At 40.5% G+C, this 20666-nt stretch overlaps 5 protein-coding genes and 1 long non-coding RNA gene across 7 annotated transcripts in view; 5 read left to right on the top strand and 1 right to left on the bottom strand.

The window, feature by feature from the left end:
* LOC135342729 (uncharacterized) overlaps positions 1 to 6979 on the top strand; it is a 28651-nt gene extending 21672 nt beyond the window's left edge. The window contains exons 2-4 of the mRNA XM_064539561.1: positions 5548 to 6137; positions 6318 to 6416; positions 6505 to 6979. Of these exons, the coding sequence (XP_064395631.1) occupies positions 5582 to 6137; positions 6318 to 6416; positions 6505 to 6833 (984 nt within the window). The 5' untranslated portion in view covers positions 5548 to 5581 and the 3' untranslated portion in view covers positions 6834 to 6979. The remainder of the gene's footprint in view (positions 1 to 5547; positions 6138 to 6317; positions 6417 to 6504) is intronic.
* LOC135342716 (uncharacterized) lies at positions 32 to 5353 on the top strand. Of its 2 annotated transcripts, XM_064539551.1 has the most exons (6): positions 32 to 808; positions 912 to 1040; positions 1100 to 2416; positions 3644 to 3754; positions 4864 to 5034; positions 5177 to 5353. In XM_064539551.1, exons 3-6 carry the CDS (start codon positions 2375 to 2377, stop codon positions 5309 to 5311), a joined length of 459 nt encoding a protein of 152 aa, XP_064395621.1. In that variant the 5' UTR covers positions 32 to 808; positions 912 to 1040; positions 1100 to 2374; the 3' UTR covers positions 5312 to 5353. The 2 variants fall into 2 exon arrangements, with proteins under 2 accessions (XP_064395621.1, XP_064395620.1); XM_064539550.1 differs by lacking the exons at positions 3644 to 3754; positions 4864 to 5034; positions 5177 to 5353 and having other exon boundaries at positions 54 to 808; positions 1100 to 1603.
* A 3028-nt stretch (positions 6980 to 10007) lies between the features above and the next one.
* LOC135343422 (uncharacterized) lies at positions 10008 to 11582 on the top strand. The gene is made up of 3 exons (XR_010397166.1): positions 10008 to 10804; positions 10960 to 11037; positions 11099 to 11582. It is a non-coding gene; the product is annotated as an uncharacterized LOC135343422 (long non-coding RNA).
* A 3514-nt stretch (positions 11583 to 15096) lies between these two features.
* Positions 15097 to 16635, top strand: LOC135343415 (uncharacterized). The gene is made up of 3 exons (XM_064540421.1): positions 15097 to 15900; positions 16132 to 16230; positions 16286 to 16635. The coding sequence occupies exons 1-3, from the start codon at positions 15261 to 15263 to the stop codon at positions 16633 to 16635; spliced, it is 1089 nt and encodes a 362-aa protein (XP_064396491.1). The 5' UTR covers positions 15097 to 15260.
* Positions 16636 to 16663: 28 nt separating this feature from the next.
* LOC135343414 (tektin-like protein 1) lies at positions 16664 to 18816 on the bottom strand. Its single transcript, XM_064540420.1, has 6 exons — positions 18366 to 18816; positions 17799 to 18249; positions 17425 to 17612; positions 17245 to 17340; positions 17068 to 17181; positions 16664 to 17021 (listed from the first exon to the last, which is right to left on the bottom strand). The coding sequence occupies exons 1-6, from the start codon at positions 18717 to 18719 to the stop codon at positions 16785 to 16787; spliced, it is 1440 nt and encodes a 479-aa protein (XP_064396490.1). The 5' UTR covers positions 18720 to 18816; the 3' UTR covers positions 16664 to 16784.
* Positions 18817 to 18995: 179 nt separating this feature from the next.
* LOC135343089 (polyubiquitin) lies at positions 18996 to 20562 on the top strand. Its single transcript, XM_064540040.1, has one exon. It carries the CDS (start codon positions 19081 to 19083, stop codon positions 20452 to 20454), a length of 1374 nt encoding a protein of 457 aa, XP_064396110.1. The 5' UTR covers positions 18996 to 19080; the 3' UTR covers positions 20455 to 20562.
* Positions 20563 to 20666: the final 104 nt, after the last annotated feature.

Raw genomic sequence — 20666 nt, 5'->3', positions numbered from 1 at the left:
AACAGGAAGTGTAGTCAATGATGCAAGGTAAGAGGCTAGCAGCTAGTGCTATAAAACTGGTGTGCAGAAGCTGCAACTATAATTATTAGGGTCTATACTCTCAAAACTAACAGCAAGCACAATATTAATCTTCAACCAACCATGTGCAGTTTATCGACATTTGCACTCCTGTTTGCTATCACTACCACACTTGTATCTGCAAGTCCAGTATCGAAAAGACAAAAACGCAATGTTTGGACTGGAGGAAGGATCGAGGATGCTGAAAGTTGCAAGCTTAAGTGTCATGCACTCCCAAAGGAAGTGAGTGACTACTGTGGCTATAACATCACTGTACTTCCAAATGCTAGAGGACATGAAACCGTTGATGAAGCACTCAGTGAATTCGATGATTTCGCACCACTATTAACTGATTCTCCTTGCTCCGATCATCTTGGAGTACTGCTATGCTACCATTACTTTCCTTTGGGGTATAATTGTACAGCTAATAATTTAGCCTGCAAATATGGTGTCAGAGCTATACCTTGCCGTGACACCTGTGAAGCTGCTAAAACTGAATCATGTACTGCTTTTGTGAACTCGTCACCGTCATTAGGCTGGGCAGATCATCTCAACTGTACTAAAAAGGAGAGTTTTCCTATATATAAGCTTAAATCTAATGCAACAAAGACCGTGTGTGTTAACATTGCTGCCACAATCAAGAAAAAATTTGTGATACCTACATCTTCAGTAGTAACAACGAAAGTCACACCTGCATCAACTACACCGAATCCAGAGGTTACAAGTCCAACTGAAGTTCCCACAACGAAAGGTACATTAATTTTACAAGCTTAGAGTAAACCCCTTTGTGACTGTGTCATAATTATGTTATAGACTTGAGCACACATGAATATTACATTTCCCTCGTAATACAGAAGCTGTTTCCACGGAAGCTAGTGTTGAGCCTCCCACAGAGAAGCCCAAGAAGTGCCCCAAAGCCAAAGCATGCAAAATCAGGAGTACTGCTGGTGGTAGAAGTTTTACCCAAAATGATTATTCATTTGGTGAGTTTCTATTAATAAAAATGTATTGCGTACACATTCAAACGTGTTTCATCTTGCAGCTATTAGAGCAACAATCACTGGGCGGAACGAGAACGATTGCAACATTTACCAAATGAACATTAACGAGTCGTTCAATTTACACACTTGTGTCAATGGTGTAAGAACTGAAATAACAGTACCAACCGGTACAGCAAAACTTTATGCTATGGATGGTCATAGCTCCGATATCATGGCCAATATGAACACACCTGTTCTTATAGCAGGAACGTACACTGGAACATCTGGAGATGGTTATAAATTAAAGCTTGGTTGTTCTAGAGGGACAGGATTGATTGCCGATTGGAATTCGAATAATAAATACACTACTGAAAATCTAGAAAGTTGGATAAGTAGAAGGACATGTTAGCTCTTATATTCCAATAACGTCTCTTATAATTATCATCATACGCTCTTTTCTTACATAATTATTTTCACATCATTCTCTATCATTAAAATTGTCTATTACATAAACAGTGTTCAATTGGACACGACACTTTGTGGGCATGGAATCTTAAATTAACGTGGATGGTGTCAATGTTCTAACTCTTGTATGGCAGTCTGGGTTTCAAAGTGTATGCATTTCCTTTCAGGACCATTTGTGATCAGATTTGTTCTTAATTCTCTTGCATGAGTACCACAACATCAGAATCAATGGGTATATCCGTAGCGGTATTTTTTATCACTCATGTTGCTTGCAAGCTTAGTGCCATTCTCTTGCGCGTGGCTTCCATGGAATCACAGTACGTTCCACTGGCCTGAAGGGGGCTAGGAACGTGTGTCTACATATTAGTATGTACTTTACTCACCTATACAAGATGGGCAGCCTCGGATAAATCAGTTTCAGCTTGCCTCTGATACACCCTAACCACTTCATGTTGTGACGTCCGAAGAGGAAGCAGCAGGACCTTATTCATGACAGCCTCTGAAAATAAAGGCTTTATACTTATATACAGCCAAGTGCATGGTCTCTCCTGGGAATTGTAGTATACCACCGAGCTTTTTACGGAGCCAAAGTAGTTTCTCCAGCATTCAATTGCATGATGTGCATCAGGAGTTAGAGCTTAATTCACCTGTATAGAGAAAATTCAGTTCAATTGAAAACTATTGCTACGCTTTTTTACACATAATTCATTTGTGCCTGCACCATTGTGGAGGTGTTAAGAATGGAACTTTGGAATGCACAATAGTATATTCACCTGTACACATATGGAGCAAAACAAGGAAAAGAATGGCCACACTGCTCTGGAGGTGGCCAGAAACTGGGGAGATGAGTACATCTATATGCCATACTCTATATGCCAAGTGTTCCTCCCTACCACCGCCAGTGGAGAAAAAAGGTGAGGCAATTCAGATTGGGATTTAACACACAATTTTTGTGGTAGAGGATTGTATAAGCAGGCAAGTACATTTTGTAGAACGGTAATAGAGTGTTCATTGTTTGATCATAACTCCGGCTTTGGACACTATAACACATACATGTAGATACCGAATGCACATGATCTAGATTGTTGGCTAGCAACATATATCATGTGTATCCAAGCAATCTAGAACTATACCTCATAGTTTCCTGCTAAAACATAAGTATGATAAACAAACAAATACTTGACCACATTAGAATCCTTGTATCTATACCTTCCTCCCCTACCACACCTTGTTGTGTCCAGGCACTGTGTATAATTTCTCATGACATTGTTCCTTGGAATCTCTCCAATGCTACGTAGCAATTATACCCCAGTGACAACATGGAAGGTAGCTGCACAATAGAGCCTAATCAGGGGAAATTCTAACTCATTCATCTCGTTAGACGCGACAATTTCCGATTGAATTGTTTGAAAGCATTACAAGTATCCAATAGCATAAAATGGTTCCCAGGCTAGCTGGCCGTTGATTAGCCTGGTATGTGTTTTCCTCCTATCCATTTGTAAATCAAGAGCAATCCGACTAAGTAGTAATCAACTTGCCATTTTCCAAATTAGTGGCAGCACTGAGTCACTGAGTGTATACCTTTGATACACACTTGATTTTTTCCCGTTTGTGATGTTTCAGGTGTTCCTTCGGATGTACATATTTAAGCTGACAGCTCGTTAGCAATTCATTAATTATGATGTATATTTAGCTCCCCCATCAAAGGCACCCCAGCTGCCAGTAGTAGTGCGTGTGTGCACTCAACCATTGTCCGCATCTCCTGTGGGAGTTTGTTACATCACAAGCAAGCTACGTACCTGTGCACATGCACGGTCATTCCTTTAATAGCATAGTGTGTAGCCATGGTAGCTTGACATGTGTTGGCATGGATTTGATTGAAATTTAAAAGCTGTGGGAATCGTTGAACATCATAGGAAGCTTGCGGTGAATGTGAATGTCGTTGTAGTGAACCTGCGTGTCTATTAAGTGTGGTAGCAGGTCATCCTTTATTATACAGCCTGGTTATACAGTATGTGCGTAGGCCCCACAACCTCCATACAATAAGTTGGTAGAGCACTTTTATTACTACTCACTGTTACAAGTCTAACCAAAAACACGCTCACATAAAATGACTTTCCACTTTCTTAACCTCTTTGCAGGCAAGGAGAAAGGTGGTGGTAAGAAGAAAGATGGGGGGAAGGATAAGGGAAAGAAAGGCATGCAAGAAAGGAAGTAGCGATGACTCTCTGCCCAAGATATTACCGGCACATGTATGTGTATGTCCAACTATTACATGTATAGGTGCTTCTATACAGTAATTCATTTCCCTGAGGTCGTGTATGTTGCATTATGCTTGATTGGTTGTGGGAGTATCTGTGCATGCTACGTATGTATGTAGCTGCAACTCAACTACGTAGGTGGCAGTAATTCAGCTTATTTCACATGCTCTGTGTGTCCATGGTAGTGCCGTGTGTCTAATATGTGTAGGTGGATAGATTAAAGGTATAGGGTAAACTGTGGTATGCTGCAATAATAATTATGTTGGTGCTTTGGATCGTTCAGCAAGTAATTAGTTGAAAGTCTTTGTCTAAAACTTGGCTGTATAGCCCATCATGTAATTCCAATCTCTTTAGTTTCCTTTGCTCAAATTACACCCAGCTGTGTGGGTTGAATACCACAATAAAAGCCCAAGGCATCTCACATTAGATGCAGTAAACAGTCAATCTCAATGTTGATATTGGGTTTAAATTGTTAATTGTTTTTATTGCAAAGGTCAATTGAACCTAGACTGATATACACATCAGCGTTAGCCTGTTTGAGCTCAGCCACATCAAGAGCTATTGCTAATTTCATGGGTTTTGTCATGCACTCCTGGTTTTGTCTAGTTTCTCATCAGTTTTGTGGGTGGATACACCGTTTGTGGTTAAATTCAATTACACCATAATGTATGGTTTTGTGGTTATCTTTGCAAGATAATTCCTCAAAAATGTCCTAATGCCTGCATGCATGTGTGCACATGAGAGTGGCAACTGTGTATCGTTTACAATTTTATACGTAGCTATGCTTGTAAATATTGCATGTGAAAGAGCGCGTGTCAGAAGCATTTTAATTTTGCCTTTTCATAACAGATCATAATACTTGTGACAAGGTTGCTTGACTACGATCAATACGTGCAACTGTGCACATCTTTTAAGGGTGATAATTTGAGTGATCTCTACATGGGCTAGGCAAGCATGTCAATTGTGAATCAAGTACTTTGAATCCAAATTTGTCTTACATCACATGACGTACATAATCGTTGTGAGATTTTTAACAATCTCTCTCTCATTTGAGATACTAGCTAGCTGGCTCATATACTATATTTCTTTACTCAATACAGGGTCCTCCTCTTGAGCCCCTCCCTCCTCCACCTCGACTTCCCACCCCGGCAGAGTATGTGGAGTCTGCCAGGAGGAGGTGCTCTGTAGGAAGCATGCAGAGCTCCACTCTCATCAGACCCTCACCCAACTATAGGCCTAGACCAGCATGGGTATCAAGACCCCCTTCAATGGTGAGATACCATAGGCTATAATTATAGCACCTTATGTGCCATGTATAATCATTTTCGCAATTTGAATCTTTTTGACGCACAATAAGCTTTTATTGTGCTGCAATTATTACAGAGAATAACAATTTCTTTTCTTCATTTTCAGCAAACCCACTTCGAGGTGCAGAGTAAAGCAAGAGAAGAGAGAGGAATTGAGAGAACTGATTTTGGGGAGATGCGTTCACCATTTCAACTGCAACTGTTAGCTAGAGCACAAGCACTTGAAGTTACTGACGCTTGATAGCACTATTTCTCTGTTTTTGTTTTTAATTACCTTCCGCATAAAAAATTATAGTCTCTGTCAGTGACTGATATGTTTATAAAACATGTGTTGGTGAGTGGTTGCTAAGATATAACATTTATTGGTTGGACAACTAGTCCTATAACAGGAAGTGTAGTCAATGATGCAATGAGCTCTATAGCTTCTTATTGCTATAAATATTGGCATGTGTAGAAGCTGCAACTATCTCTCAAAACTATCATTGTAAGCTCAAGACAATCTCCAATCAACATGTGCAGTTTATCGACATTTGTACTGCTGTTTGCTATCACTACACTTGCATATGCAGGTCCGGTATCGAAAAGACAAACAAGCCGCAATTTATGGACTGCAGGAAGGATCGCAGATGAATGTTATGGTAAAACCTGCAAGTGTTATACACTCCCAAAGAAAGTGAGTGACTACTGTGGCTATAGCACCACTGTACTTCCAAATGCTAGAGGGCATGAAACTGTTGAAGAAGCACAAGGTGAATTCGAGGATTTTGCACCTCTGTTGACTGATTCTCCTTGTTCTGATCATGTTGGACCACTATTGTGCTTGCATTACTTCCCTTTCTTGAATTGTATATCTGGGAAAAACGTACCCGATACAACGTATTTAACTAAGCCTTGCAATGACACCTGTTTTGCTGTTACTGAAACTGAATCATGTACTACACATGTGAATGCGACCACGGGAACCGGTTGGCCACCTCATCTCAACTGCACAAATGAGGATAGTTTCCCTAGAGGTGGAGTATGTGGTACTACTGACGCTACAATCAGTAAAAACTACATAACGAAAGGTACATTTACAAGCTTAGAGTAACTTGACGTGTCATAATTATATTGCAGGCACATTTGCACACAATTAATCGTGTCCCCCCCCCCCCCCCCCGTAATGCACAGTGTTAAGCTTTCCTCAGAGGGTTATTAAGATTACTCTTTATAATTATAATAATTATTATGGTAATGTATTTTCTCAGGTCCTTCATGCCCAATATGCCCCAAAAAGGCCAAAACATGCAACAACAGAAATGCTGCTAATTCAAAAAGTTTCGGCACCCGAAATAAATATTCCTATGGTAAGTTTATTATCTATTATTATAATTTTGCTATTTAATGCGTATGTGATAGATATGTTACTCACCGTCCAAACCCCCCATCTTGCAGCTATCAATGCAACTATAACTGGGCAGACGGATTGCACCACTTACCAAATGACTGTTCACAAGTCGTTCAATTTACACACATGTAATGGTGGTGTAATGCAAGCTCCAATACCCATAGCAACGGGTACAGCAACACTTCATACGAGTGATGGTCATTGCTCTGATCTCAAGGCCAAGATGAATACACCTGTTCTTATAGCAGGAACACACACTGGAAAATCTGAAGATTATCAACTACAGCTTGGTTGTACTAAGAAAACTGGATTGATTGCTGATTGGATTTCAAAGTATGACAATCTAAACAATTGGGTTGCTAGAAGGACATGCTAGCTCTTTTAATTATAGCCAATAATGTCTCTTACCATCAACATGCTCATCATTCTCTATCAAAACATTCATTTGTATACCTATACATGTAACACATTACCGTTATAACAGTTAAATATACATGCATGGAATCCTATAGTTATCTTGAACTATTATAAAGTTGTCAATGCTTTAGTATGATAGTTGGGAGTTTCAGAAGGTATATATGCATTTCTTTTAGGGCCCGTGTCCGTGTGTCATCACGAAGCGGCTTGCTTACAAGCTTCAGTAGTGCTATATTCTTGCGGATGATTTAGAATCATGCATAGTACATTCCACTGGCCTGTACGGGATGTGTGTGGGTATGTGTGTTAGTAGACTAGGTACTTTGCTCACCTGTACAAGATGGGCAGCCTCATGCAGGTAAATCAGTTCCAGCGTGCCTCTGATACATCCGAACCACTGGTTGGTATTTTCTTGTTGTGACGTCCGACGAGGAAATAGGACCCTGTCAAACAAATATTCATCAACGGCCTCAGAAAATAATTATACTTACCAAAAGTAATTAACCAAGTGCTTTCTCCTGGGCATTGCATGCAGTACGTACCTCTATAGCATTCAATTGCATGATGTGCATCAGAAGTTGGAGCTTCATCTGTGGAGAAAGGACAGAACATGCAATTGAAAACTATACTGCTACAATTATTTACGCATAATTCGTCTGTCCTATTTATCATTGTAAAGGTGTTAAAAATGGAATGTTGGAATGCACAATAGCTATGCACATATGGAGCAAAACAATTAACTATTATTGGATGCTCATAATGATGTTCACTTTAAGTCGCCTATTCCTGTCGTAGATCCCAAACCATAACTATATACCCACTGTACCACTAGTGCTCACAGTGAGTGCAGACAGTGACTTAAGTCGTGTCGCACTAGATCCTCCTCGTGAAGACTGGCAGCCATGACTGAAGACCGACTGAAACCAGGAACTCCTTAAAGGGTGTCTACTGTGGCCCTTGCTATTCTAAGACTGCATGCATGTCTTGCGCAATAATTATGGTCTCATCAAAGTCGAAAATAGCTGGCTGACTTGATGGAGTCATTAATTGGCAGAGAAGGTCATAGGAAGCATGCGGTATGTCGGTAGATCTATAGCATGTTTATATAGTAGTCACATAATTATAAGCAGGTCACCCTTCATAATTATACAGGTTGGTTATATACGTACGTAGGCCCTACAGCCTCCATAATTATTAGTGCATTTCAATTATACTGCTACTGTTAGTCTAACCAAGAACACGCTCACATTTAGATATAATTTAGCCACTGTTACTCTCTCTGCAGGCAAGGAGGCAAGGAGAAATGTGGCGATAAGAAGAAAGAAAAGGAAGTAGTGATGACTCTCTGCCCAAGATACGAGTAGTATATATCAGGTGTTTTTATACAGCTTGCACCATTACGTAGAGGTTAACTTTCATTTCCGTGAGGTCGATTGTTCACTATAATTTAATTGGTTGTGGGAGTATCTGTACATGCTAGTATGTATGTAGCTCAACTACGTAGGTGGCAGTAATTCTGCCTAATTCACATGCTCTGTGTGTCCATGGTAGTACCGTGTGTCTAATAATTATGTGTAGGTGGATAGATTAAAGGTATAGGGTAAACTGTGGTATGCTGCAAATACTATACACATGTGTGTTACGTAGGTGCTTTAGATCTTTGAGCAAGTAACTAATTGAAAGGCCTCGGTCTAAAACTTGGCTGTAGCCCATCTCTTTAAAGTAATTCCAGTTTTCTCTGCTCAAATTACACCCAGCTGCTGGTTGAATACCACAAATAATTGCCCAAGGCATCTCACATTAGATGCAGTAAACAGTCTCTCAATTTGGGTTTAAATTGTTGTTTTTATTGCAGGTCAATTGATGTAACCTAGACTATATACACATCAGTGTAGCCTGTTTGAGTTCAGCCACATCAAGAGCTATTGCTAATTTCATGGGTTTTGTCTAGTTTTCCCATAAACTAATGTCAAGTCTTGTGGGTGGATACACTGTTTGTGGTTAAGTTCAATTACACCACAATGTAAACTATCTTGTTTTTGTGTCTATCTTTGCAATTGAGAGACATAATTCTTCAAAAATGTGCTATTGGCCTGCATGCATGTGTGCACATGAGAGTGGACCATTTTAGCATCTGTGTATCATTTGCAATCTTATACCATTCGTAGCTACGTTTGTAAAAAATATTGTATGTGAAAGAGCGCGTGTCAGAAGCATTTGTAACAAATCGTAATACTTGTTTATGTGTGACAGAGTTGCTTGACTACAATCAATATAATTATGTGAACTATGCACATCTGTTACTACTGTTGTTAAAGGTGATAATTTGATCAACCTGTGATCTCTACGTGGGCTAGGCAAGCATGTCAACTGTGAATCAGGTACATTCTCTCTTTGATTCCAAACTTGTCCTACGTATACGTATATGTACATAGTGAGCTAATTATTTTCTACCCTGAAATATCTCATTTGAGAATACTTCTGGCTATAAAACTAATTCTCTACATACAGGGTCCTCTTCTTCAGCCCTCCCACAATCAACTGCCCACCCCGGCAGAGTATGTGGAGTCTGCCAGGAGGAGGTGCTCTGTAGGAAGCATGCAGAGTTCCACTCTCATCAGACCCTCAACCAACTAGGCCTAGACCAGCATGGGTATCAAGACCCCCTTCAATGGTGAGATACCGTACTGTATAGCACCTTTATGTGTACAAGACCATTTTCTGAATCTGAAGCTTTTTCATTTCAAGCGCATAACTTTATTGTGCTGCAATTATTACAGTGAATAAAATTCCTTTTCCCTCATTTTTAGCAAACCCAAATTGAGATGCAGGAATAAAGCAAGAGAAGAGAGAGGGATCGAATTGAGAGAACTGATTATGGAGAGATGTGTTCACCATTTCAACTGCAACTGTTAGCTAGAGCACAAAGCACTTGAAGTTACTGAAGCTTGATAGCACTATTTCTCTGTTTTTGGTTTGCACATAATTTATTTCACACATCTGTTAGTGGATGACCAGGTATTACATGTGTGGGTGGTGGTTGCTAAGAGATAACATCTTTGATTGGACAATATAAGTCCTATAACAGGAAGTGTAGTCAATGATAATGAGCCTATTGCTATAAATACTGGCATGTGCAGAAGCTGCAGCTATATCTCACAACTAACAAAATCATTGCAAGCTCAAGAAAATCTCCAACCAACATGTGCAGTATATTGACATTTGCACTCCTGTTGGCTATCACTACCACACTAAGTCTTGCATCTGCAAGTCCGGTATCGAAAAGAAAAAGCAGGAATGTTTGGATTGGAGGAGAGATCCCGGCTTGCAAGTGTCATGCACTCCCAAAGGAAGTGAGTGACTACTGTGGCCATAGCACCACTATACTTCCAAATGCTAGAGGACATACAACCATTGATCAAGCACTCGGTGAATTCGATGATTTCACACAACTATTAACGGATTCTCCTTGCTCCGATCATCTTGGACCACTGCTATGCTTCCATTACTTCCCTTTTTGGGAGTGCACGCCTGATACAGCAGTAGAATGTGAAGAGAGAGTTTTGCCTTGCAATGACACCTGTATAGCTGCTAAAACTGATCATGATGCATCATGTACTGTTCTTGTGAACTCGTCACCGGTCTCAGGCTGGGCTAATCATCTCGACTGTGATAAAAATAAGAGTTTTCCAACATATATTCCTGAGGCCATGCGTAATGAAAACTATACACAGAAAGTGTGCGCTAACACTTCTGTTACAATCAAAAAAAACTTCAGAGTACTAACAACGAAAGTAGTCCCACCTGCATCATCTACACCTAAACCAAAGGTTACACGTCCAACTAAAGCTCCCACAACGGAAGCCCCACCTTCATCAACTACACCTAAGCCAAAGGTTACAAGTCCAACTGAAACTCCCACAACGAAAGGTACATTTTTAGAGTACACCATTGTGATCTTCTGTTTACAGTGACATAATAATGTCATAATTATGTTGCAAGCACATTAATTTTGCAGATTTAATCTATCGTATTCCTCTATCTAAAATCTAGGATTTTAATAATCGTGTCTTTTCTCAAACCAGCTCCATGCAAATGTCTCAAATGCAACATCAGAAATTCTGCAAATGCTAATAGTTTCACCAGAAATATATATACCTACGGTAAGTTTTCTACTTGCACACATGATCGATGTTACTCACTGTTCAAATCTTCCATTTGCAGCTATTAGAGCAACTATCACTGAGCAGACGGATTGTAACACTTACCAAATGACAGTTCACGAGTCGTTTGATGTACACACATGCAATGGTCCTGTAAGGCAAGCTTCAATTACAATAGAAACGGGTACAGCAACACTTCATACTAATGGTCATTGCTCCAACCTTATGGCCAAGATGAACACGCCTGTGCTTATAGCAGGAACACACGTTGAAACAGTTGGAAATGGTTATGAATTGCACCTTGGTTGTACTAAGCAAAGTGGATTGATTGCAGATTGGATTTCTAAGTTTATTAAAAAGCTGATCGATTGGATTGCTAAAAGAACATGTCCTCCTCCTTCTCCTAAGTTCTAACGGTGAACATCTCTTACCACCATGAAACAAGCTTCTTTATTTTTGTCTAAATCATTGTCTACGACATGTATAATTATATCAGTTTATACTACATTAAACTTTATACTCTAGTATGACAGTACATTCCTCTGGCCTTTATAGAATGATATTTATCCAAATGGAAAGGGGTAACAGAAGGCTGGGCTGGTGTTCCCCTGAAACACGAACAACACAAACTAAAAACTACGGCTAAAATTAAACATAACAGGTCATCATAATTATAGGTAAGATCTGAACCCTACTTCAAAACTACTGAGGAAACTACAGCATACACACAGAACTGTGAATAAAATTCCCACTAAAAACAACTATTACCAAAAAGCACAGTAAAGTATAACTATTTGATCTTGTAGGGCTTGTGTTGCAAGCATAAAATCGTTAACGTGCATGTAGTTGACAATCTTGAAAATTTGACAACTCGCAAGGTCGCTCTGCATTGGTCCGGTGACAAAAGGTTTAGTTCTTGCAGGCTTTTAATGTAACACTTGTCCAAGTGTAGGTGGATTTGTCCAATTTAGCAGCTCTCTTTTGCAGATTATAGTGATTTGTTGCTTCTGGTGGGGTGATCAGACTGGGGCGGTGTATTCTAAGCTTGTACGGACGAGTGACATGTAAGTTCTGATATTGGGTGTAGATTACGTCTCAGGAGGTTGAGACTTGGTTGACGAGATCAGTCCATTGTCAACGAGCATACTTGAATGATGTTACCCAGTCCAGGGGGGTATTGTCGATAATTATGGTAGGTAAAAATGAGAGGAGATTTTCTGTTTGGTATTGACATTGCCTTGCACTTTGAGATGTTGAACTTCAATAACTATTTGTGCAACCAGGTGGACAGACGGGATAGGTCTTGCTGTAGACGTACACATCACTAGTGGTTCTTACTTCTTGGTAAATAGCACATGCAGTCATCGATCAGTGAAGAGTTTGATAGCTAGTATATGAGATTCCTTCTCCAATGTCATATTGATGTATAACATGAATAAAAGGGGACCAAGGATGGAGCCTTAGGGGACTCCAGATGTGACATTGATCCAGGAAGAGAAAGTACCACCAATGAGGACTATTTAATTTGCTCGCTTCCCACAAGGAAGGTTTTATACGTATTTGTTAGGTATTTGCTCACCTGTACAAGATACAGGTAGATTAGTTTCAGCATGCCTCTGATACACCCTAACGAGTAGTCGGTCTAGACGTTCTCTTGTTGTGACGTCCGAAGAGAAAACAGGACCCTGTCAAGACAATTATTCATCGACGGCCTCAGTAAAAAGTTATAAATATATAGCCAACTGCTCTCTCCTGGGTATTGTGAGCTTTTTGCTAAGCCAATGTCATGCAGTGTACATATTAAGCAGTTTGGTTAAGTGTGGTTGTGCATTTATATCAGGCAATATAAATATTGAGCATTAGGTAAAGATCATTAACAACACAAAAAACAATAACACAATGTCAACTTTTTGTCACTGTCTGTGCCAATTTTCTTTAAGACCTTCAGAAGAGTGTGCAGCGTTCTGCAGGCGATCAGTATGACTTACAAATACGATTAACTGTTGCAAATATAATATCTGCATTATGTGCGTCAAGACTTAAAAGTAGGCCTAATAGAGCTTCTCAGCACCTTACATACAGAGAGAAAGACAGAAATTTTAAAACGTACTTCTACAAATAACTAATTATCTGACATTGTGAGGTGTTAGGAATGGAATGCACAGTATTATACACACACATCTGGTCCTCTGCACAAAACAAATTTATAACCCACCTGCTCCTGTTGTATCACCACACACACTAACTACTAACTGTAGCACTGGTGCTCATAGTGGGTTCAGCCAATCATGCATCAATCATGCATCAGCAACATGGATATAGTCCATGCATGGTACAACGCAGAAAAATGATAGTCACAACGAAATTTCGGATAGAAACACATTACTAGAAATGCTGATCTAAGCTTTGTTATTGGAATCAAACCTGTTCATAGCAAGAATAACTTCCAATACAGCAACCCACCTACTACTACCCACAGCTCTTACTAACTACTATATACTTACCTTTGTCGAGGTGTGGTCTCAGGTTGTCAACGAGTTTACTGTGTCCGAGCTCACGAAGGTGGCGTTCAACTGTCTCATTACGTTGTTTTTGTAATTGAGAGACATAATTTCTCAAAAATGTGCTAATGATCTGCATGCATTTGTGCACATGAGAGTGGCCCACTTTTACTCTGAAAATTGCAGTTTTACATAGCTATAAATATTGAAACGTGTCAGAAGCATTCTTTTCCTTTTTCGTAACATAATTATTGTAATACTTTGTGTATGACAGGGCTGCTTGACTACAATCAATATACCGATACGTATACATTATGCACAATCATCTATTAAGCCTTGACAGGTTGATCAAATTATCATCCCTTAATTTAAGGGATGATAATTTGATCAACCTGTGATCTCTACATTTTTGCTCTCTCTCATTCTAAATAAGAAGTGCTTGATGCGCGCCCCACGTTCCTATTCTCTGGATCAAAGTTCAATAGCGCATAAAAATTAATGAGTAAACCGGTATTAGATTAAGCCGATATCAATATCCTAGATCAAACGGTGCACGAAACAGGCTCTTGGCAGCTAATAATTATAGCTCAGTGCTTGTGCATTGGCAGGTAATACGCAATTGAATTTTGACCTGGAGGTAATAAATAATGTGCATTAAACACTTCCTGCGCCTCGCGGATGTCGTACCTCCTCTGGGCCAGTCCCTTTCCTAGAATTAGTGGGGTGACCGTGTGTGGTTTTCAGTCTAAGTCATTTTTCATGCATGATTCTCTGTAAAAGTCTACAATGACATTCCGATGACATAATCTACAATGACATTCCGATGACATAATCTATAATTGCACCACTGCAATTAAGGGGTTTATTAACACATTGCATATTGAGCAGTTGACATATGCACATGCACATGCACAGACTGTGTGTATATCATACCTGCCAAGCAGAGGAGGTGGTCTACAAGTTCAGCTAGTGCCTCATTGCCGGTATCCCGGCTCTGGCCACGTGGCAGGATGTGCACAAAACCCACAAAATAAACAGGGAATTAACAATAACAATGTCAGCTCTACCAGACTTTTTTTTATATTGGAAGAGTTTTTTAATTGATCAAGCAGAAACATCTAATTTCAAGCACAATCTTTGATTTTACTTAGTATTAGAGGTTGGCAGGTCTGGTATATGTCAACGTGGTCACTATATAAAATTGTTATGCACATTGCCATATAGTGCATGTGGTGCAATGTGCTCACTATGCAATGTGTCACAGTATACTGACATACCGTATAGCGTGTAATTTTCGTGGGGCAAAATATTTGTGGTTTCGTGTTTGGAAGCCTGACCACGAATATATTACCCACGAATGAAGCGACCTTGCCTATCTTTACCTGCAGTGCAAGCTCCAACCACGAAAATATTACCCAAGAAATGTCTCAATATTGCTGAACCACGAATATTTTGTCCCCCAAAATTACCTGCTATACGATTATATAAAATTGTTATGCACTGACATAATTACCCATATATAGTAATTTTGACACAGATAACATCCCCCATATCCATTTGGTCAGACAACTATAGTTCCATCAGGAAGTGGAATAAATGATGCAATGAGCTTGTGGAAGTATCTTCTTGTTGCTATAAATACTGGCATGTGCAGAAGCTGCAACTATCTCTCAAAACCAACAAAATCACATCATAGCAAACGCAAGAAAATCTCCAACCAACATGTGCAGTTTATCGACATTTGCACTCCTGTTGGCTATCACTACCACACTTGCATCTGCAAGTCCGGTATTGAAAAGACAGTGCCGCATTAGAGGAAGTATCGCTGATAAAACCTACAAGTGTCATGCACTCCCAAAGGAAGTGAGTGACTACTGTGGCTATAACATCACTGTTCTTCCAAATGCTAGAGGACATGAAACCGTTGGGGAAGTGCTTGGTGAATTCAATCATTTTGAACCTCTGTTGACTGATTCTCCTTGTTCTGATCATGTTGGAGTACTATTATGCTTTCATTACTTCCCTTTCTTGAACTGTACATCTGGGCAAGACGTATCCAATACAAAATTTGTAACTAGGCCTTGCAAAGAAACCTGTGTAGCTGTTACTGAAACTGAATCATGTACTACACATGTGAACGCGGCCACTGGAACAGGTTGGCCACCTCATCTCAACTGTGATACTGAGAAGAATTTTCCTACATCTGGAGTTTGTAGTAATCTGAGCGCTACAATCAATAAAAACTACACTGTGCAACGACCTTCGAATTCAACAAATGACTCAATGCCAGAAGTAACAACATCAGCATCAACTACACCAAAGCCAGAGGTTACTAATCCAACTGAAACTCCCACAACGAAAGGTAAATTTTAGACTAAATCATAGCAAACAGGAGTGCAAATGTCGATAAACGGATAAACTGTGTCATAAAGACTCATATTATGTTGCAGGCAAAGTTGCATACTTAGATCTAATCAATCAAAATATTTTCCTGTAATGCACATCTGTTTCTACGCAGTGTTGAGCCTCTCAATTGATCTATTATATAGGGTTTCAATGTAACGTTTATCATGTCTATTAATTTTCAAACCAGGTCCTTCATGCCCACTATGCCCCCCAAAGACCAACACATGCAACATCAGAAATGCTACTAATTCTAAAAGTTTCACCCGAAATATGAAATATTCGTATGGTGAGTTTTTTTAGCCATTAAATGCGCACATGATTGATGTTACTCAATCTTGCAGCTATTAAAGCAACTATCACTCAGCAGACGGGTTGCAACACTTACCAAATAGAAGTCCACGAGTCGTTTGATGTACACACATGTAGAGGTAGTGTAATGCAAGATCCAATACTCATAGCAACGGGTACAGCAACACTTCATACGAGTGATGGTCATTGCTCCAATCTCATGGCCAAAATGAATACACCTGTTCTTATAGCAGGAACACACACTGGCAGTGGAACAAATGGTTTTCAATTGCACCTTGGTTGTACTAGGAAAACTGGATTGATTGCTGATTGGATTCCTAAGTATACAACTGATCTGCTGAGACTCTGGATTAATAATAGGACATGTCTTCCTCCTATTTAGCCATATCATCTCTTACCATCATCACAAATAAGTTAGACATAATTATATCTTTATCATTCCTTCTATTACATAATTATTTACCTATAGCTAAGTGTTCAACTTTACTATATGCACTTTGTGCAAAGAATCATAATTTATTACAAATGTCACTAAGTTGTCAATGCTCTAACTCTAGTATGACAGTCTGGTAGTTTCAGAGGGTATGCATTTCCTTTGAGAACCCATTTGTGATCAGATTTCCTTCTCCTGAGTCTCACAGCATCAGAATCAATTAGGGTAGCGGTCTTTTTATCACCGATGTCATCACGAAGCCTTTTGCTTGCAAGCTTTAGTAGTGCCATATTCTTGCGTGTGGTCTCCATGGAATCATAGTACATTCCACTGGCCTGCACATGGGATGTGTGTGTGTGTTAGTAGGTATACTTTACTCACCTGTACAAGATGGGCGGCCTCGGGTAAATCAGTTCCAGCATGTCTCTGATAAACCCGAACCACTGGTCGGTCTAAACGTTCTCTTGTTGTGACGTCCGACGAGGAAACAGGACCCTGTCAAGACATTATTCATTGAACGGCCTCAGAAAATAAAGCCGGGCCGGGCTTTATACTCACCAAAATATAGCCAAGTGCTCTCTCCTGGGCATTGTAGTACCTCTGAGCTTTTTGCTTCGCCAAAGTAGTTTCTCCAGCATTCAATTGCAGATGTTGCTGTGGTTTGGTCAAATAATCGATAATGAGCATTAGGTAAAGATCATTAACAATACAAAAGACAATAACACAATGTCAACTCACCGACATGGTTACTGTCTGTGCCAATTTTCTTGTAAGACCTTCATTAACAGAAGAGTGTGCAGCCTTCTGCAGGCGATCAGTATGATCTATTGCATTAATCACTTCCTTACGAATAGACTGACTGGTGCTAATATCATCTGCAGCCATCTTCATGGAATGATGTGCATCAGGAGTTAGAGCTTCAGCACCTGCAGAGAAAGGATTAATTTTGGTGACAATTGAAAACTACTGCTACACTTATTTACACATAATTCATCTGTGCTACTTATCATTGCGGAGGTGATAGGAATGGAATGTACAATAATATTCACACACCTCTGCACATATCGAACAAAACAATGAATTTTTTTATTGGATACTCATTTTTAACTCACCTGCCCCTGTTGTACCACCCAAACCATAACTACCCACTGTAGCACTAGTGCTCACAGTGGGTGCAGACAGTGATTTGGAGTGATGCTTCCTTGGTGTCGCACTAGACCGTCCTCGTGAAGACTGGCAGCCATGACTAACAACCGACTGAGACCGGGAGCTCCTCAAAGAGTGTCCACTGTGGACTTTGCTATTCCACGTCTGTCTTGCACTAGATGGTCTCATAGAAGTTGAAGATGGCTGGCTCTGAATCTGACTTGATGGAGTCATAGACTGGCAGAGAAGGTCGGTAACTCGAGATCTCTCTTGGATCGAAGCAGTTAGTTGTGCTCGAGCTTTGTTAAGTTGCTGCAATTGAATTTGAACCTTGTTTAACTGGGCTTCAAGGGATCTCTTCAAGGAAAGAAGGTGTGAACGCTCTGCATGCAACAGTTGATCAGCGCAGTCTGTATCCTGCAATCAAAATTAATAACATAAAAGGGTATTCTTACAAATGCTTGTACTAAGCTCTAGTCTAGCTGAGCCTTGAAGTACATTTAGTAGCTCTCTAGCTTTATAGGTACACTGACCTTTTCTCTGGAGGGTCGACAGCTTCGAATATCTGTTGAGTCCAGATTGAGCACCAAGTCTTTTCGCTTGTGCTCCAGTGCTTTCTCCAAAGTTTCCTTGCTTCGATTTAGCGATTTAATCTCGTCATTTGTTGCAACAAGGCTTTTTCTGAGTTTAATGACCACATCTCTTGTTGATCTCATGAGAGCAAAGATGCGAGTGTTGCTTTCTTGCACACAAGCATCCCTCAGAAGTGGCAATGGATCTGTCATTCGACCATCTACAACTCCCTCATCGCTCCTGTTGATGATTGTCTGTGCAAGTTTTATTGAGTGGATGCTTGCTTCCTTCCAACGCTCGGATGATACTTCCATTGTTGCTCAAAGCCTTTCTGCCTGCGGTGCCGGTGCCGGTGCTGCTAACATGACACCTCCTCCCTGATTATATCTAGGGCAATGTTACTAAGGCAACCCTACATACAAATAGCGCATGCGCAGCTTTCTTCAAACAAAGATAATAACTCCTCGTGAGACATAAAAATATAGAGACGTCATGATGATGTAATTCTGATACTATTTTTGTCTAGGCGCCTATAACCATAAATGGTTCTGGATGAGGTCATGCAGCGTCAACAAAGAGAGAGGTATAAAAGTCGCCCATTTTTCAGTGCCACATTATTCTATCTAACTGACCCAAAACCGCCCCATAACCGCCTATTTTCAACAAGAAAACACCATGCAAATCTTTGTGAAGACACTGACTGGCAAGACCATCACCCTTGAAGTCGAGGCCTCTGACACCATCGAAAACGTCAAGACAAAAATCCAAGACAAAGAAGGGATCCCACCAGATCAACAGCGTCTTATCTTCGCCGGTAAACAACTAGAAGATGGCCGCACTTTGTCTGACTACAACATCCAGAAGGAGTCCACCCTTCACTTGGTGCTCCGTCTCCGTGGTGGAATGCAGATTTTTGTCAAGACTCTGACTGGCAAAACCATCACCCTTGAAGTCGAGGCCTCTGATACGATTGATAATGTCAAGACCAAGATCCAAGACAAGGAAGGAATCCCACCAGATCAGCAGCGTCTTATCTTTGCTGGCAAGCAACTCGAAGATGGCCGCACCTTATCTGACTACAACATCCAGAAGGAGTCCACCCTTCACTTGGTGCTCCGTCTCCGTGGTGGAATGCAAATTTTTGTCAAGACTCTGACTGGCAAAACCATCACCCTTGAAGTCGAGGCCTCTGATACGATTGAGAATGTCAAGACCAAGATTCAGGACAAAGAAGGAATCCCACCAGATCAGCAGCGTCTAATCTTTGCCGGCAAGCAACTCGAAGATGGCCGCACTCTGTCTGACTACAACATCCAGAAGGAGTCTACCCTTCATTTGGTGCTCCGTCTCCGTGGTGGAATGCAGATTTTTGTCAAGACTCTGACTGGCAAAACCATCACCCTTGAAGTCGAGGCTTCTGATACGATTGATAATGTCAAGACCAAGATCCAGGACAAGGAAGGAATCCCACCAGATCAGCAACGTCTTATCTTTGCCGGCAAGCAACTCGAAGATGGCCGCACCTTGTCTGACTACAACATTCAGAAAGAGTCCACCCTTCACTTGGTGCTCCGTCTCCGTGGTGGAATGCAAATTTTTGTCAAAACTCTCACCGGAAAAACCATCACTCTTGAGGTTGAAGCTTCTGATACCATCGAAAACGTCAAGACCAAAATCCAAGACAAAGAAGGGATCCCACCAGATCAACAGCGTCTTATCTTCGCTGGTAAACAACTCGAAGATGGCCGCACCTTGTCTGACTACAACATTCAGAAAGAGTCCACCCTTCACTTGGTGCTCCGTCTCCGTGGTGGAATGCAGATATTTGTCAAGACTCTGACTGGCAAAACCATCACCCTTGAAGTCGAGGCTTCTGATACGATTGAGAATGTCAAGACAAAGATTCAGGACAAGGAAGGGATTCCACCAGATCAGCAGCGTCTAATCTTTGCCGGCAAGCAACTCGAGGATGGCCGCACTCTGTCCGACTACAACATCCAGAAGGAGTCCACCCTTCACTTGGTGCTCCGTCTCCGTGGTGGATGCTAAACCAACTCTGAACTAAAAGGACATGGACGTAGCTAGCTGATTAGCGCTAATAAAGTGTGCTATCATTGTGATCATGTTTATATGTACATGACTATTCTCTTCTTATAATGATTGACCTAACATGTATAATTATACATGTACGGTATGTGTACATACATATAAGAGATTCCGGTACATGTGGTGGTTTTGTTTGAACTTTGACCTTTCAGCTA

This window comes from Halichondria panicea, chromosome 10, assembly GCF_963675165.1.
Source record: "Halichondria panicea chromosome 10, odHalPani1.1, whole genome shotgun sequence".
NCBI classification, from domain to species: Eukaryota; Metazoa; Porifera; class Demospongiae; order Suberitida; family Halichondriidae; genus Halichondria; species Halichondria panicea.
This window is presented reverse-complemented; position numbering and strand designations above follow the sequence as displayed.

Bases quoted from the DNA above. Each gene is read 5' to 3' on its own strand.
- LOC135342716 (XM_064539550.1), top strand. From the start codon at position 142: ATGTGCAGTTTATCGACATTTGCACTCCTGTTTGCTATCACTACCACA. The intron at 809-911 runs GTACATTAATTT...CTCGTAATACAG, and splicing joins TGAAGTTCCCACAACGAAAG to AAGCTGTTTCCACGGAAGCT. The intron at 1,041-1,099 runs GTGAGTTTCTAT...TTCATCTTGCAG, and splicing joins CCAAAATGATTATTCATTTG to CTATTAGAGCAACAATCACT.
- LOC135343415 (XM_064540421.1), top strand. From the start codon at position 15,261: ATGTGCAGTTTATCGACATTTGCACTCCTGTTGGCTATCACTACCACA. The intron at 15,901-16,131 runs GTAAATTTTAGA...TTTTCAAACCAG, and splicing joins TGAAACTCCCACAACGAAAG to GTCCTTCATGCCCACTATGC. The intron at 16,231-16,285 runs GTGAGTTTTTTT...TCAATCTTGCAG, and splicing joins AAATATGAAATATTCGTATG to CTATTAAAGCAACTATCACT.
- LOC135343414 (XM_064540420.1), bottom strand. From the start codon at position 18,719: ATGGAAGTATCATCCGAGCGTTGGAAGGAAGCAAGCATCCACTCAATA. The intron at 18,250-18,365 runs GTCAGTGTACCT...TTTTGATTGCAG, and splicing joins GTCGACCCTCCAGAGAAAAG to GATACAGACTGCGCTGATCA. The intron at 17,341-17,424 runs GTGAGTTGACAT...ACCAAACCACAG, and splicing joins CACAGACAGTAACCATGTCG to CAACATCTGCAATTGAATGC.
- LOC135343089 (XM_064540040.1), top strand. From the start codon at position 19,081: ATGCAAATCTTTGTGAAGACACTGACTGGCAAGACCATCACCCTTGAA.